At 42.4% G+C, this 16,998-nt stretch overlaps 1 protein-coding gene and 1 long non-coding RNA gene across 13 annotated transcripts in view; one reads left to right on the top strand and one right to left on the bottom strand.

Moving 5' to 3' along the window:
• Window positions 1-12,873, bottom strand: part of LOC146066034 (uncharacterized) — a 29,665-nt gene extending 16,792 nt beyond the window's left edge. The window contains exons 1-3 of one of the 2 annotated variants that reach the window (XR_014472825.1): window positions 12,667-12,873; window positions 9,376-9,470; window positions 3,689-4,160 (exon numbers count right to left, since the gene is read on the bottom strand). This is a non-coding gene — a long non-coding RNA (uncharacterized LOC146066034). Of the gene's footprint in view, window positions 1-3,688; window positions 4,161-9,375; window positions 9,471-12,666 lie in introns of those variants that run through there. The other variant, XR_014472823.1, reaches the window with a different exon arrangement.
• BMPR1B (bone morphogenetic protein receptor type 1B) overlaps window positions 1-16,998 on the top strand; it is a 451,702-nt gene that overhangs the window by 422,286 nt on the left and 12,418 nt on the right. For all 11 annotated transcript variants that reach the window (XM_083179085.1, XM_083179084.1, XM_083179077.1 and 8 more), the window contains 2 exons: window positions 1,007-1,199; window positions 13,165-13,462. In XM_083179085.1, the coding sequence (XP_083035211.1) occupies window positions 1,007-1,199; window positions 13,165-13,462 (491 nt within the window). The remainder of the gene's footprint in view (window positions 1-1,006; window positions 1,200-13,164; window positions 13,463-16,998) is intronic.

The raw sequence follows: 16,998 nt of genomic DNA, 5'->3' as shown, positions 1-16,998 counted from the left end.
TGCCTTTGATATGTTTCACACTTTTCACAGTAATTCAATGTAATTGACTTTGACTCTCTTCTTGGAGACGGTGTGACTGTTACACGGATGTGACACGGATGGCTGATAGACAATGTCTAGGCTGACAGTTAATAGTTTGACACCTTATGGTTGACATAATTAAGGTAAACATGGCTAAAAAGTCAATATGATATAAATGTTGACCTGGCAATGGTCGACATGAGGTTTTGGGGATTTTTTAATTTTTTTATATTTTACATCTACTTCGACCGGGAACAGTAATGTGTGCTGCCTAGAGGATGTGGTACACTAATTAGGGGTCCACATGCTCTGTTGTCCACATTGACACCCAATAAAGTGAAAACTCATGCCAACCATTATTCCCAGTGGCAGCATACTGTACATATGGCAATATGTTTTAGGAATGAATTTAGAGTCTGGTTCTCCAGTAAGAGCGCACTACGTGTGGATCAGTGCTTTATGCCCCTAGCATCAACACCTTTGTTTAAATGTACAGTTTGAGTTTTACAATGACACTGCTGGAAGGAGCGTTGCGGAGTACAGAAGTGAGACCATACATGTTAAACAAAGATTGATTTTTACACTTCGCCATGTAAAATAATCATATTCTTAACTCAAAGCAGATGATCGTAGAAAACCGGGCAATGTCAGTTTCAATGAATTATTAAATCATTTTTTTCACATTTACATTTCTGGTACAGTAAGTCTGTATGTGGGTGGCAGTAAATGAACCAAGAGCTCCTTTGTCAATATTGCCTCAAATTACAGCATATTTGGTTTTACGGTTTCAAAATGTACAGGATCCTAGTAATAGTTAGAGATACTCCTGGGAGGAAGGAGAAATGGTGCATGCAGTAAAATGAATCTCAAGTGATTTTTTTTTTTTTAATCCCCTGTTATTTATTCTGGATGAATCATGTTACTAGTGGGTGGTCCTTTTTTGTGTGTGTAACTACCATGTTGTTGGTTTTGGGTTTATTCGTAGGTACAAAGGACAATAGCAAAGCAGATTCAAATGGTGAAACAGATTGGCAAAGGGCGGTACGGGGAAGTGTGGATGGGAAGATGGCGCGGAGAAAAAGTCGCCGTTAAAGTGTTCTTTACAACCGAGGAGGCCAGCTGGTTTAGAGAGACTGAAATCTACCAGACGGTGCTCATGAGACATGAAAACATTTTAGGTAAGTTATGCCAATAGAAGGCTCCCATTGAAATGGACGACAAGGAAACCTGAGTTGTGTTTTTTTTTTTTTTTAGGCAAAATTCATCATAGAAAAACTAAGACATAAGAGAACCCCAATAGTGCAATAATCCATAGTATCATATCTTGGCGATCATCAGTTTAGATAGTGAATGCATGGGTAAACATAGGATTTTTAGTGTGTGTGTGCACACTTTAGGAGAGGATGACCAGCCACTGTTGTGGTATCAGAGTGTGTATCTGGGGTGGGGCGGTGGAATGCAGGGATGGCAGGATAAATACATGGTGGCCTGCTCAGGATGTAGGTGGCGAGGTTTAGTTCTGGTTAGGTGACAGGAGGAGGAGGAAAACAGAGAGGGGCCATATACATATATATATACATACAAATATAAATAATGTGTATTTAAAACACATTTGTCAGTTTTTATTGTATTTGAAATTTGTGTTACTTGTCTTTTTATATCTCAACGACCAAGATACTTAAAATAATTTATGGGTCCGACAGATGCAGCAGACCAGTTAGTAGATCACTCATGGGGGTGGGGCTGGGTGAATTGGCCCTGCCCCTTTGCACTGTGATTCGCAGATCTGTAAAGAGAAATTCTGGAGGCGAGGCTTTAATAGCAGCAGGTAGCAGTTCTATTATTGAAAAATAATTGGGTTGTGAAGTGAGGGGTTTCTGGGAATTCACCATTAGAATGTAATTGTCTGACTGATATCTACAATTTGTTGCACGTTTGCTGTCCATTCTAACAATGAAATACATGTGTATAATCGAACATCCGCCACTGCTGTAGTGACTATAATTGTTAAATTATTTAAAACATTTAACTTTTTTATATCATGATGTTAAAATTGATCTATTCTGGGTGGCCCGACGGTGACTTCGCTGAGAAGTCGCTGCAGTGTATGGGGCCTTATGCTTTGGATCAATGTCCTGAATGTAAATCATCTCTAACGTCATGAACTGCAGTAGGTTTATATCTGAAATTAATATACATCTTATTCAATTAATTTTGTCCTCTATTTTGACAAGTTTTCCACTCCTGGCATACAGACAAGGTGTGTGTGTGCAAATATATAATCATACACGTTCCTATATACTTCTATATGTCCTACATAATGATACAGACATGTACCACCTTGTGTGTATTTTGTGTCCTTAGTAGTGAAAGACATGAGACATTTGTAGCTCAGGCTGTCTGCGTTGTGCTTGGCAGCACAGAGGTTGCAGGTGACCAGCAGAAAAGCAGCCCCTTGATCTACTCTGTGCTGCTGTAATAGAACAAGCATCCATACTTGAGAGAAGTAGCAATACAGAAGTTCATACCTGTAAATCTTAGTCTACACATAAATTGTTTTACCTGACAAACAAATTGACTGTGAAATGTGTTCTTAACCTTTTACTGATGAAATCTGATGACCGTCTGTCATACGTTTTATAACATTACAGAATATTTAACACCAAAATGTTTAAAACAACATATACAAGCAGTGCAAATATAGCCATAATATAAAAAATAACAACATAAAAACATATAACAAAATGTAAGTAAAAAATCTGATAAATGGGATGAATTAAATCTTTATGTAAATATGGAGTAATTGCCTTATGGCATACATGTGATATTATTAAGTGTTTCCACTACACACTCTGGGCGGTATTCAATGAGGCTGATTCGCCAGGTTTTCATGGCGATTTTGTGCTGTAAGGCGAATTTCTGACTAAAACGGTGAATCACCCTATTCAATGACCAGATGGCGAATACTTTTCAAGGTTATTTTCGCCATGATTCACTGAGTAGCAATCACTATCTTTTTATGGTGAAGTGGAATGTGAACTTTTAAAATAAAGTGTTTTGTTTTTTACAATTGGTGTCAAAAAATCAGGAATTTTATTCTGAGGAGGGGCATGCTATTTTTATTCATGTGCTGTAAGCACATGAATATACATTTAATTTAAAAATATATATATATATATTTTTATTTTTTTACACAGACCAGCCAGCAGGGGGCTGGAGCCGAGCCGCTCATTAGATATTCATATATTCACTTTACCCGATCATTACATATGCACGATCGGGTGTAGTGAATATACCCGGTCCCCTGCTGGCACCCCCGGGGGGCAGCCTGTGCTGCCTGGCACCCGGGGAGCCCACCTCCCCCCCACAAACGTTCTGGGGCAGGCTCCGGAACGCAGTGAGCAGTGGCGAATGTGCAGCAAATCCTAAACAGGATTCGCTGCACGTCGCCGGTATTCACATTGAATACCGCCCTCTGTATTGTCCCTTGCTGGGGTGGTAGAATAGGGAACAGTCAGCATTCACATCAATGTGCAGATGGGTGAGAACTAACATTTAAATTCATCTATCATTGATTGTCTAAATCATGCAACCCCCCCCCCCCCCCCCCCCAAAAAAAAAAAAAAAAAAAAAAAACCAACAACAATAGTTTATTACCAGTGAGAAATTAGAAAGGTTTCCTTTTACTTCAACATTCCCAGCCCTGTAAATTCATACAAAGCACTTGACAAACTGAATGTTTTAATTACTTTGGGTAACACTGCTATTTATCACTGCTGATGGGCTGTAAATCACAAATTAATCTTCAATTTAAGGACCTTAATAGCCCTGTTTAATAGTTTTAACACACCAGCGGCACTCATCCCATGCCATTCAATCAGACACTCCAGTGACGAGCCAAAGCTTATAGCTGCATTAAAATGTTTTGGATCTTTTATCTAAATGTATAAGCCTGAGGCTTGAGTTCATGCATTCGGTGGAACTTACTGCCAGGATGACAGATATTGCATGGGTGTTTTTTATTACCAGAGTTAGGACTTCTGCCTACATATTACAGAGTCCGCACCGGTGACAGCTGTGGTACAGGCATTGCGGTAATCCTCTTATCCTTATTTTAGGATGGCAATAACAGGTTTAGCCTACAGAAAAAAAATACCTGGTTTATTTGATAAAATTAAATATAAATTACAGATTGACTATTATAATTTTTTTTATACTTTAACATTACCTTTTTTTTTATAACAGTGGATGTTAAAGCTCATGTCTGAATAGACAATCCAACTCTGCAAGGGAATGTAATAGTGTGCAAGATGCAGAAAATGCAAGACTGTGCGAGCTCTCCCATTTTTTAAACAGCAATCATTCACAAGGCCATGTAAAAAACGGTGTTGCAGTGTAAATAATTGCCGTTTTTTTTTTTACAAAAATGGGAGAACTCGCACACAACTTTGTGCATCCTGTTTCTCGCAGGCTGTTACATTCCCTCCTGCATCTGTGAACTGGTAAAGTTGGGTCATGCCTCCACATATAGGGTGACATTTAATAGGATGCAAGTTTTAGTAACATTTCAAAATCGCACCGTATCGCACTTTATCAAATTGTATTTTTTTTCTCCAAAACCGATGATTCAATGGGATGCACTAATGTGCCCAAAAAGTGCGGTGAAGTGCGAAGAGATGCGATGTGGTGCGAATTTATGACACAGTCAGGTGTGATTTCCGGAGCAGGTCATATGCCATTTTCTGACCAACCGAAATGCGAATTACAACACTGTCTCTGCATGCCAAACAACCCCCTAACCTATTGGCCCACCTAAGTCCCCTACAATATGCATCACACCCCCAATATAAAGGGGCACATGCACCATTTTGACCTTTGAAATGTAGCAAGGAGCATGGAGAGGAGAAATGTCAGGCAGCAGGGGCTCAGTCACAGCTAGTAGCAGTGCCAGAGGGAGAGTCAGCAGAGGCACACTAAGAGCCAGCAGTGTAAGAGGGAGAGGCAGCACTTTGACAGCCAGCATGGCCACAACAAGGCCTGGGCCAGGGCGGACCCATCTCATCCCCTCACACAGAAGGCCCTGTTCAGCACACAGGGCCTTATTTTGGTTCATTCTTTCTGACAAAATCCTTCTTAGATGGACAAAACCATGTGCACTGCAGGGGGGGGCAGATGTAACATGTGCAGAGAGAATTAGATTTGGGTGAATTATTTTGTTTCTGTGCAGGGAAAATACTGACTGCTTTATTTTTACACTGCAATATAGATCTAACTTTGAAGTAAAACCCCACCCAAATCTAATTCTCTCTGCACAAGTAACACCTGCCCCACCTGCAGTGCACATGGTTTTGCCCATCTAAGAAGGATTTTGTCAGAAAGAATGAACCAAAATAAGGCCCACAGTCCGAGGAGGAGCTGCAGGAGAGCCACATGTCTGAGGTTGACTGGCCTGAGGTGGAGGAAGATGGAGGTGAGGAGGGGGGTGATGTTGCCCTGGAGGAGGAGGGGGACATGGACGCAGAGGAGATTGAAAAGGAGCCAGAAAATGCCTGAAGCCCAATATGACTGCAATCTATGGCTCTCAGCACATTTGGGAATGCTGAGAGCCGATAGAGTTCTGACTCACAACATGGGAATCTGATATATGTGCGCCACAACTTCTTGAAAGAAAGTAAAACTTGAGTTAAATGCTTAGCAAAAGTGGCTTGTGAGACCCCCAACGGCCATGAGGTCACAGCCTGAGTGGAGCCTGTGGCCAAGAATTTTTGCAGCCCACACACTGTATAGTTGGCACCCCCATAAGGGTCCAAATCATTTCTCACCTGCTTATATATATAGGTGTCTTTAATGATGTTTGGGTATATGTAGGGGAGTTTATGAATAATATTCTGGACAACTGTGTGAAAATTAACCATTTCTGCATTTGTACAAAGTTGCTTTTGGGTCAATTTGCCCATCAGAACCTGGTCTGCATCAGTGGCGATTTTTAGACACTTTTGAAATGCGATTTTCGTTAGCGCATTCCATTAAATAATCGATTTATTTACTTTTCAATGCGAAAACACCTGGATACAAAAAAAAAAAATGCAAATTAAAACCGGCAAGTGAAAAAGTGTGATTTATCGCACAATATATGCGATTTACGTGACTTAGCGCACCCTATTAAGTAAGCGGTTTTGCAAAATGTGCTAAAATTAGATTTTATTTAGACAAACCTACATATCGATAAACCTGTTAAAGTACAATACAGAATACCCAATAATGCCAGCTTAATACTAAACAATACCATTTGTTTGGATCTATAAGCAACTGGCCCGATGTGATCCAAAAGGGTCTATGAAAAATTTGGGCCCTATGACTGGAGGAACTACTTTGCAATAATTTGACTGAATTATTAGCTAGTATGATCACAGTAATGAGAAATTTAGCTACATATACACCACTACTATTTAATGGTCTGCAGTGAATTGTACTGGTTGGCCAGCGTGACCTGTCCTCAACCTGTTATGCCAGGTATCATTTTGTTAGTGTTAGATATCCACAATTGGTCACACATCTGCAGATTATGTTGCCAATTTTATGGTATTTTGTTGGAGTGGATTTCACTTGGAATCTATAAGTTCCTTAAGGGGGGACATGATAGAAACTTTCAAATATATCAAGGGTTTTAACAAGGTACAGGTGGGAGACATTATTCATAGGAAGAGGAGCAACAGAACACGAGGACATGCACTGAAACTAGAGGGAGGAAGATTCAGGGGAAGTTTTAGGAATAATTACTTTACAGAAAGAGTAGTGGATAAGTGGAATAGCCTCCCATCAGAGGTGGTAGAGGAAAATACAGAAGAGCAATTTAAACATGCTTGGGATAGGCATATTGATATCCTTACAAAAAATTAAGTTTGAAATATGGTTTGAGGTAACATGTTTAAAAAAAGGGCAGACTAGATGGGCCAAGTGGTTCTTATCTGCCGTCAAATTCTATGATTCTAGGTTGTTGTTTCTTCTGCACCAATATGGCCATTATACCGTAGGTGTAGTCATTTGGCAACCATGTCAGACATGCAAATTGAATTGTGCACAACCAGCATTTATTTTGGTTACAGGCACCTTGTCCTCTGGTCTTATATTAGGAATTCTCATGCACCCCTTGTCTGCTTCCTTGCTAATGCTGTTTATAACATTTAAATCCAGCATGTAACGATTTGATAAATAGAGCAACAGTAATGATATACAGTGTGTGTGTGTGTGTGTGTGTGTGTGTGTGTGTGTATATATAGGAGTTTATTTACTAAGATGGGAGTTCTATTGAAGATGAAATGTTGCTATGGACAACCAGATTCTGTCTATTATCTTTTAGAACAGGGGTGTCCAAACTTTTGCGATGAGGGCCAGATTTGGTGAGGTGAAAATGTGGGGGGCCGACCATTCAGTCTGACACTTTTTGAATCATTAATCACATCAGAATGGTCCCCCCACTCTGCCCCCATTCACATTATATCCCCCAGCCTGCCCCTTCCCTGTATATTCCCTAGACTGCCCCCCCCTTCTCTGTATTTCCTCCAGCCTGCCCCCATTCACTGTATGTCCCCCACTCTGCCCCCTTCACTGTATATTCCCCTGCCTGACCAACTTTCTCTGTATGTCCCACAGCCTGCTCTTCCTTCACTGTAGTGTTCCCCACTCTGCACCCATTCATTCTGTCCCCCAGCCTGTCCCCCCTTCTCTGAATGTCCATCACTGCATGTCCCAAAGCCTGACCCTCCTTCACTGTGTCCCCCAATCTGCACCCATTCACTGTATGACTCCCATTCACTATGTCCCACAGCCTGCCCACCTTCTCTGAATGTCCATCACTGCCTCCATTCACTGTATGTCCTCCAGTCTGACCCTCCTTCACTGTATGTCCCCCACTCTGCCCCCTCCCTTCTCTGTATGTTTCCCAACCCATTGTGTGAGCCAGAGGATGGAGAGGCAAAGCAGGAACTGCAAGGACAGGAGATGCTTGGGTTCCCGCTGCTGCCCTCCTCCACTCTGCATGTTACGGGAGCAAGCTTCCCCCTTGCTGCACCCCCTCCCCGCACACTGCTGTCACTGTGATTGCAGAGGAGGGTGATATACAATTGCAGCTGCAGGGGTTGGATGCATACTCACCCAAAAGACACCAAACACATCTAACTGTGGTGGCCGGCACCTCCTCACTGCTGCAGACAGCAAGGTAAAGGCACGCTTGCTGGGGCCCCACCTTTAGTGTTGTGTGTCCCGCATCTGATGCTCCACCCGCTTCTGGCTGGAGGCTGCGGAACGCTTGAAATGACAGCACGGGCCGCAATTGGCCCCCGGGCCGGACTTTGGACATATCTGTTCTAGAAGTTGCTAAATAAATAAGATGATTCTGATTGGTTGCCCATAGCAACATCCCATCTTCAGTAAAACTTCCATCTTAGTAAATAAACCTCATAGAGAGACAGAGTGAGGGAAATATCACTTACAACTGGGTTTCATAGTATCATTGCACAAGATTCCTATAGTCAGTACCTAGATTTGCTGGGTAACAATTGCCATGCCTAAAATCCCTCTGTGCTGTATGTTTCACATAATATTTCTACACTCTCTGTACTATATTAGTCAATTAGACACCAAGAGTAATCAAAAAGCAATACATAAGTATACTTGGTGATGATCTGAAAGTATACACTGCCCAGAACACAATGGCCGAGGTTTTCACGGTTGTAACATAAATAATGGTATTTTAATAGATTGAGTTTATATCTGCCAGACTGACAGAATCTCACGTACAGTTGACAGGTCCTATGATTAATTTAGTGTCGGCCTCTTCAAAGCTCATGAAGAAAAGGCAGATGGAAAATAAAAATGAATCTTTGCTTCATGGCACACACAGTCTGACGCTGTAATGCATATTAACATTGCTGTCTTCTGTCATAAGTCGAACATGGCAAATTGTTTTGTTCATGGTTTTTTTTTATAACTGCATTATTTGCTTGAAGACAATCATTTTAGGCACACATTATTATTCATTGTGTCTGTTACGCTGTAGTTTTAATGTACTGTTCGGTTTATAAGTTATTATTTACATTTTTTTGTGAAGGGTTTTATTTTTGGAAGCTGAATTCAAATAGGTCCTTAATATAACCAAAATAAATGGTATTTGCATTGTAATGACTAATACACATACTGTACTACCATAATTTAGCCACTGGGTGGCAGAGTTATATCAGGAATATATCTACTTATATTAATATGTGGGAAAACTCTGTGCACAATAATACCCATCATTCTCTAAATATAGCTGTAAAACAAAAAAAACCCACACAGATAAAACCATATTTTTACCTCAAATGTCGTGTAAGGTGTCAGGTTTTCACTATAAGTGCTCTTTGACTTCATTTTAAATTGCATTCTAGGTGTAACATAGACATGAGGGAATTCTGTAAGTTCACAAGGAAAAGGATAGAGAGCTAAATATAAAAGTGTCTCAATTAACTCATTTGTCTGTTTTTACACTTTTCCTAATAAAATAATATCATACATTTGTTAATAAGTTAATACATAGATTCAATAAGTACAAACTGAGTACATTAATAAATAAAATGCACAAAATAAAAAAAGAATGTACAATCTCAATACCTTGACTTGCTGACTAGCTAGTCATGCTGACTGCATGTTGATTCTATACTTACATTTTGTAGTTATAAAAATACACTAACTCAGTGGTTCCCAAACTGTGCGCCTAAGCACCCTTATGTGCCTCTGTTTGGTGGTCCAGAACCAATTCAAATTATTTATGGCCAATGATATAGGAAAAATCAGTGCTTGTGGTTTCCAATCATAAAATATGTTGGTAAACGGAAGTGAACCATGTTCCTCACCACATAACTGTCCAGAAGGATAACATTTAATCACAACTTATTTAATTGAATATTTTTTTTCGGAAATTCTCAGTAACAAACTTTTGGCCTAGGGGTACCCTGAAAAATATTCGGATACTGTAGGGTGCCGTGATTCAAAAAGTTTTGGGAAGCACTGCCCTAACTCCTCTACTGATCCTGTCTAAAACTGACACAGCTCAACAAAGGCACGTGACTTAAACCCCTTTCGCACCAAACAAAAACCCGGGTCCGACTCGGTGTGTAAGGGCCATTTACACTATAGAGAGGAGGCAGCATCAGCTCCAAGCCCTGCCTTCTCCCCCACCCCCCGATGACACACCGCCGCAGTCACGTTACAAACCCAGCCTGCAACATGACAGGTGCGTGACCGTACAACAGCATCATTGGGGTCGCTCCCCCACAATACAGCATTGTATAGTGGGTTGTGTGGCTATGATGATGCAATTCAGTGCAAATGGCATCCTAGGCAGCCCCGTCCATCTACTTCACTAATCTGGTTGGTGGTTCGTCCAATCATCCCAAACACCACGCTATTTTCAGGACCCTATCGGCTTTTCCAGGTGAGTAGGCAAGCATGTCCGTTTTTAAAGGCCTAAGCATCCATATGACTAATGCTGGACACACATCAGACCAACTTTCCTCCAACCATCCAACTATTTGCTTGGATGGAATAAAAATATGGTACTGGATGGGAGCAAATGTAATATTTACTTCAGAAATTTGCTCCCAAAATCTGGAAAAGGGCAAAAACTGTCCCTCAGACATGTTACTGTAGTTGAACCTAGTTGAATTAAACAATTTGACTGAATGTTTTTGTCTATTTTCCTGGGTTTGTGAGCACATTTCTGATTGTCCTTTGCTCCCATCCAGTACCATATTTTTATTCCATCCAAGCAACTAGTTGGATGGTTGGAGGAAAGTTGGTCTGATGTGTGGCCAGCATAATGCTGGCCACACATCAGACCAACTTTTCTCCAACCATCCAACTAGTTGGTTGCTTGGACTGAAAATCTGGTACTGTATGGGGGCAAATGCCAATAAGCAATTTGCTCACAAACTCAGGAGAATGGACAAAAATATTCAGTGAAATTGTTTGTCAAATAGGTCCAACTACTGGACATTGTCTTAGTGACAGTTGTTGTTCATTTTCCGATTTGGGAAACAAATACCTTAATTACAAATTACATTTGCTCCTATCCAGTACCAGGTTTTTATTCCATCCAACCAACTAGTTGGATGGTTGGAGGAAAGTTGGTCTGATGTGTGGCCAGCATTAGAATGTGTATACACTGTTGCAAGTATAATCCCAAATATAATGCTGGGCTTTCATTGATTCCATAGGTTTTTCTAGGGGGCCCACACTACACCCATGTTTTAATACTTAGCCTACGATGTGCCATGCTGGCTGCTGCATTTGTGAAAAAAATATCCACCACATATTCACAGTACTGATTTTAGTCTCTGGAACATGGTGGGTGCCATGTTTCAGGAGACTTTCTCTAGCACAATGCCAGAATATACAGTACTGTGAAGAGGAGCCTGCACACGGGACCTCTCCTTAGTTAAAGCGTTGCTGATTGAGTCCCTGGCTCACTTGTACAGTGTTGAATAAAATGTTGTGTGGCCTACACAGTGCATCTGAATAAACCCTGATGATGTAGTCCACAGGTACTCAAACTCGGTCCTCAGGACCCCACACAGTGCATGTTTTCCAGGTCTCAACACAGAATCACGTAAAATAATTAGTTCCACCTGTGGATATTTAAAAACCTGTCAGTGAGTCATTAATACACCTGCCGGTTGACCTGGAAAACATGAACTGTGTGAGGTCCTGACGACCGAGTCTACAGAATAAAAGAGCTGCTTCTGTATCTAACAAGATCCAGATTCACAATTAAATCATGCAAATTGTGTTTATTCCAATCTGACTAAACAAGCAGTAAAAACCATAAAACTGGAAATGTCAGTTTACTTACCGTATAGCATACAGATGTGTGTATGACTAATCCCATTGTACACAATAGTCATGCTGATACCTCATAGGTGACCAGGAGCAGTATGTGCCTGCAGTGTGGCACAGTCAGTAACTACTAGCTACATTTCCTGCTTTTAAATATTACATTCCATTTGCTGTATATAACTGCAAACCCCACTATTGTGATTCATCCGAGATGCAATTTTTATAGTGATCTATGAGTTGGCATTTGTACCTATTAGGCACAGAATGTAGGATGATGTTAGACTATAGCTACATATGCCCTGGAAATGTGTGACATAGCTGGAGGGAATGGCGGACTGAGGCGAGTCCTGGAGATGGAGTAGAGGTATAAAGTGGGTTGTTATCCTGTGATTAGTCCTGCTTTTGGACTGACAGTAACAGGCCGCAGATGTCTTTGCCCAGATAAAAGGATGTCTGCTGGCAGCTTGTTCTGAGAAACACTGTTAGTTACAGTTTGCTGCTGCTGCACAACTCATGGTTTTTTCTTTTTTTCTTGGGGCGTCTGATTATAAAATATATTATAACTAGGTTAGTGAAAACACACGTCACCTTCAGATCTCATTAATGGGAAAAAGTATAACTGTTGCATGTTGCAGTTTATGGATTATATTTTATAAAGTTACCCAATTTCAGTTTATTAGTATCTTACGTGGCAGCAACTATGGTAAATTAATTAAATATAAAACACCTTATTGTATAAACAGGGCACTATATTATGCTTATATCTATTGTTACCACAGAGCTGTCAATGGTTTCTCCCTCTGATCCATGTTTCATTTTAATCTTCCTGTACAAGAATTGTGACTGTTGTTATTGCCTGTAATGGACAGTAGGTGGCGCACTTTTCTTTTGAATGACTCATACTGTACTTCTGCAGCTGTTGGTGATCTTTAGAATGCCTTAAAATTAGGAACACAAATTAGATTAGAATTTGAATGTTGTCTTATTTTTTTAGCAATACATTATGTTAAAATGATATTAGTTATTACTTGTAGCCAATCACTGTAGTCCTACATCAGTATCTTACAGGGCCCACCAGAATATCCACTTTCAAACTAACATTTGAAACATTTTATAAAATGTTTGACAGTGTACAGTTTAGAGCAGTGGGCAGTAAGTGACCCTTTCCTTGAAATAAGGATCAATCATGCTGCAATGAGGCAATTTCTGTATTTAAGGAACTTTCCACTATGCTCTGCTCTACATTATAGCAACCATTTGTTTTTATTTTAGGGTTCATTGCTGCTGATATTAAAGGGACGGGATCCTGGACACAACTGTACCTGATTACAGATTATCATGAAAATGGTTCCCTGTACGACTACCTGAAATCAACCACGCTGGATACCAAGGCCATGCTGAAACTGGCTTACTCTTCCGTCAGTGGCCTCTGCCACTTACACACTGAAATATTCGGGACAAAGGGCAAGCCAGCTATAGCCCACCGGGACCTAAAAAGCAAAAACATATTGGTGAAGAAAAATGGAACATGCTGTATAGCAGACCTTGGATTGGCAGTAAAATTCATTAGGTTAGTAATATAAGATAATTAGGTTAGTGCATAGTATGTTGTTTGCTGGTTCATTGAAGTGTAACCATAGTCATTGAACTCTGTCTTGTGCTGTCTCCCTAGCCATCTATGTTCATAGTGCTTTATTCTTTAGTCTTGTTATCACGGCACCTGTCGCGTCACATCGCATAGCACTAATTAAGGTATGCGGTGGACCCGATTTGAGGCTTTTCCCGGGATGAGTGTACAATTTTAATATCGCGTCGCGTTGCATGCCAATATAATGGCATGCGATGCGATGAGACGCGATTTCAATGTTAAATGCCCACCCAGACCCGATTTTTAATTGTATCCCCACCCTGATGGGTAATGACAATGTTAAATGCACCCCCATTGTTAACGCCACCCCATTATCAACGCCAACCCGAAGCGTGGCGAGCGCAGCGGTACGCGTCCTCCGACCTTTTCATACCCCACTATCCACGTCGGCGTGGAGTTGATTTTATATAGTGTGGCGAGCGGACGTGCATTACTTCACAAGTATTACGCGTCCCCTCACCACGCTTCGGGCTCGGTGGCTCGCTGCGCTCACCACACTATATAAAATCAACTCCACGCCGACGTGGATAGTGGGGGTATGAAAAGGTCGGAGGACGCATACCGCCGCCGCTCGCCACACTTCGGGTTGGCGTTAACAATGGGGGGGGGGGCGCATTTGAACATAGTCATTACCCATCAGGGTGGGTGTACAATGTAAAATCGGGTCTGGGGGGGCCATTTAACATAGGAATCAGGCATCTGGGTGCCTGTACAATTAAAAATCGGGTATAATTGCATCTCATCGCATGCAATCACATGGCATGGCATGTGATGCGACGCGATTTTGTGGTTGTACAATGCCCTGCGATGGAAATCGGGGGGGCCGTGATAATACACAAGTACCCAGGGCTGTGAATTCTCAGCCCTGCTGATTATGACAGCGCATGTGCACGGTTTGCAGCCTTCTGTTCGAACACAGCCAGCGACGGCCTTTGAATGCAGTCAGTCCGCTGGCTGAGTGACAGACGGCCAGCGTCCTGGCGGCACTCCATCGATTTTTGGGAATAAGGCCGAAAAATGCAGGCAGCTCTCGGCCGCCCGGAGGGAAGGCCAATGATGTCAGAAGTGGCCCTGCTATCCCTTGGGCCATCGCAGCTCCCTGTAAGTTCATTTCCTCCTATCCCAATGAAAGGGCCCAGAGCCATGGACATTACTTAAGAATCTTAGCTTGGGATTCTTAAGTAATGTCCACAGCTGTGGGCCCTTTCATTGCCATGGTCCCTTGGGTTCCAGGCCAGCTGTCAGAACTGGGCTCCAACAGCAGCTGCTAGAGCCGGATTATACTGAAAGTCAGGCATGTCCAAACTATGGCCCTCCAGCTGTTGTAAAACTACAAGTCCCATCATGCCTTGCCACAGTTTTGCTATTAGGGAATTCTTAAACTATTGTGAGGCATGCTGGGATGTGTAGTTTCACAACAGCTGGAGGGCCATAGTTTGGACATGCCTGCTGTAAGTAGAGCTAATGGGGATGGATGTGGTCGGCACTTAGCTGGGGGCCCTACTCTGCACTCTCCCTGCCAGTTAATTTATTCACTGGTTCCTTGCACTGAATAGTGTGTTTGTGTACGTCACTATGCGTGTGCACCCTAGTTTGTTCTTCCCTCCCCATTGAAATTACAGCAGCCGTGATGGAGTGCTTCAGCCAGTACCCTGGGCCTGCAAGATGGCACCAGGCTGACCAAAGTCCATCATTGCCAGTCCCACTGCCCCCAATGAACCACGGAAAACAGGTGATACAGAAACAAAGGTGACAGGCATCTTTTCTATCTCCCGCTATTTCTTCTCTCACCTACTTTCCCATCTCAAACTATTCCTCCTCTCTCCCATCTCCCACTATTCCTCCTCTCCTGTCTACTAGTATTCCTCCTTTGCTTGTTGAGCCTTTCAACAGGCTCGAGCACCCACCAGCAAAAACATAAATCGGCACCTCTGCCCGCTATTCCTCCTCTCTTCTACCTCCCGCTATTTCTCCTCTCCCTCTATTCCTCCTCTCTTCTACCTCCCGCTATTTCTCCTCTCCCGCTATTCCTCTTCTCTCTCGTCTTCCGCTATTCCTCTTCTCTCCCATCTCCCACTATTCCTCCTTTCCTGTCTCCCGCTATTTCTCTTCTCTCCTCTCTCCCGCTATTCCTCTTCTCTCCTGTCTCCCGCTATTCCTCCTTTCCTGCTATTCCTTTTCTCCTGCTCTCCCGCTATTCCTCCTTTCTCCTGCTCTCCCGCAATTCCTCTTCTCTCCTGCTCTACCACTATTCCTCCTCTCTCCCACTATTCCTCCTCTCTCCTCCTGTTCCATTTACCAGTATTCCCCCTCTCTCCTGCTCTACCACCTCCCACTATTTCTCCTCTTTCCTGCTCTTTCACCTTTGAGATAATTGGGGCTACATCCATACTCCCCTACATGGCTACACCAGAAACCTCCTCCCACACAGTGCCCACTGTAGTACTAGCCAGTCATTGCAGGCCCATAATTAAGGAGTTTATCCTGTAGGAGACAGTTTCTGCAGGAGCAGGCCCACCACCTTCATTTCATCTGCATCGAAAGGCCACCTTTTAATCTAACATGCTTCATCCCTCCCGTTCAGAGCACTAGACCCATCCCAGGTCTGCCCATCAGAGACTTAATGTTTCATTACATTTACACTATCTTTTCAGCAGGTAGAAATTGGGAGGGGGCTATAGGCAGGAGCAGGGAACAGCGGGCTGCAGCCTTTGGCCACTGAGCTGGAGTGAATGGAGAGACAAAGAAAAGATCCCTTTCCTGCACAAGCTGTAATGTAAATGTAGTGTAGTGTTGCATTTAGATGGATGTCATGCAGGGTATTTGGGAATGTTGTGTAGTGCAGGGTATTTGGGGGTGGGGAACATGCTGCTGTGGTGGGGGCATGTTAGGGAGACACTGGGGACATTTGGGGCACACAAGGGGTCATGCGGGTAAGACACTGTTGTGAAGTGAGCAAAGCCATGGGCACTAATTGCAACAATGTGCTAACTACCTTTTTTTTCTTTAGTGGGTTTGGTACGAGGCAGGTTGGTGGGGGCCCTAAAGCATATGCTTGCACCTGGGCTATACTAGTCACTGCCAGAGATCTGTGCTTAAGCACCTCGCTCAACACCGGGGGTGCAGTTGCCCGGTATGTACGGTCATGGGCGCTCAATGACCGTACATACTCAATCCATGCTAAATCCATAAAACCAATCTTTTTTGGTTGTATGATTTATGGTAGCCAAAAATCTGCCCTTGGAAAATGCTGGCAGCAGTAAATTGTGAATAGAAATGATGTGAAAGGGAACAGATGGCATGTATGGCTGTGACAGGGGCAGACTGTACTCCCAAAAATGTTCCCATCATTAGACAACTGCATAAACCAGTTTTTAAAACTTTAAAAGTCAATGCCCTAAGCAACTGGCACATTGTATGAAGATGGTAATATAGTTTCAGTGTCTTTCAGTGGATCA

Source organism: Crinia signifera, chromosome 1, assembly GCF_055691185.1.
Source record: "Crinia signifera chromosome 1, ASM5569118v1, whole genome shotgun sequence".
In the NCBI taxonomy this organism is placed as follows: Eukaryota; Metazoa; Chordata; class Amphibia; order Anura; family Myobatrachidae; genus Crinia; species Crinia signifera.
Note: the sequence above shows the minus strand (reverse complement) of the source record. Positions and strands in the feature narration are given on the sequence as shown.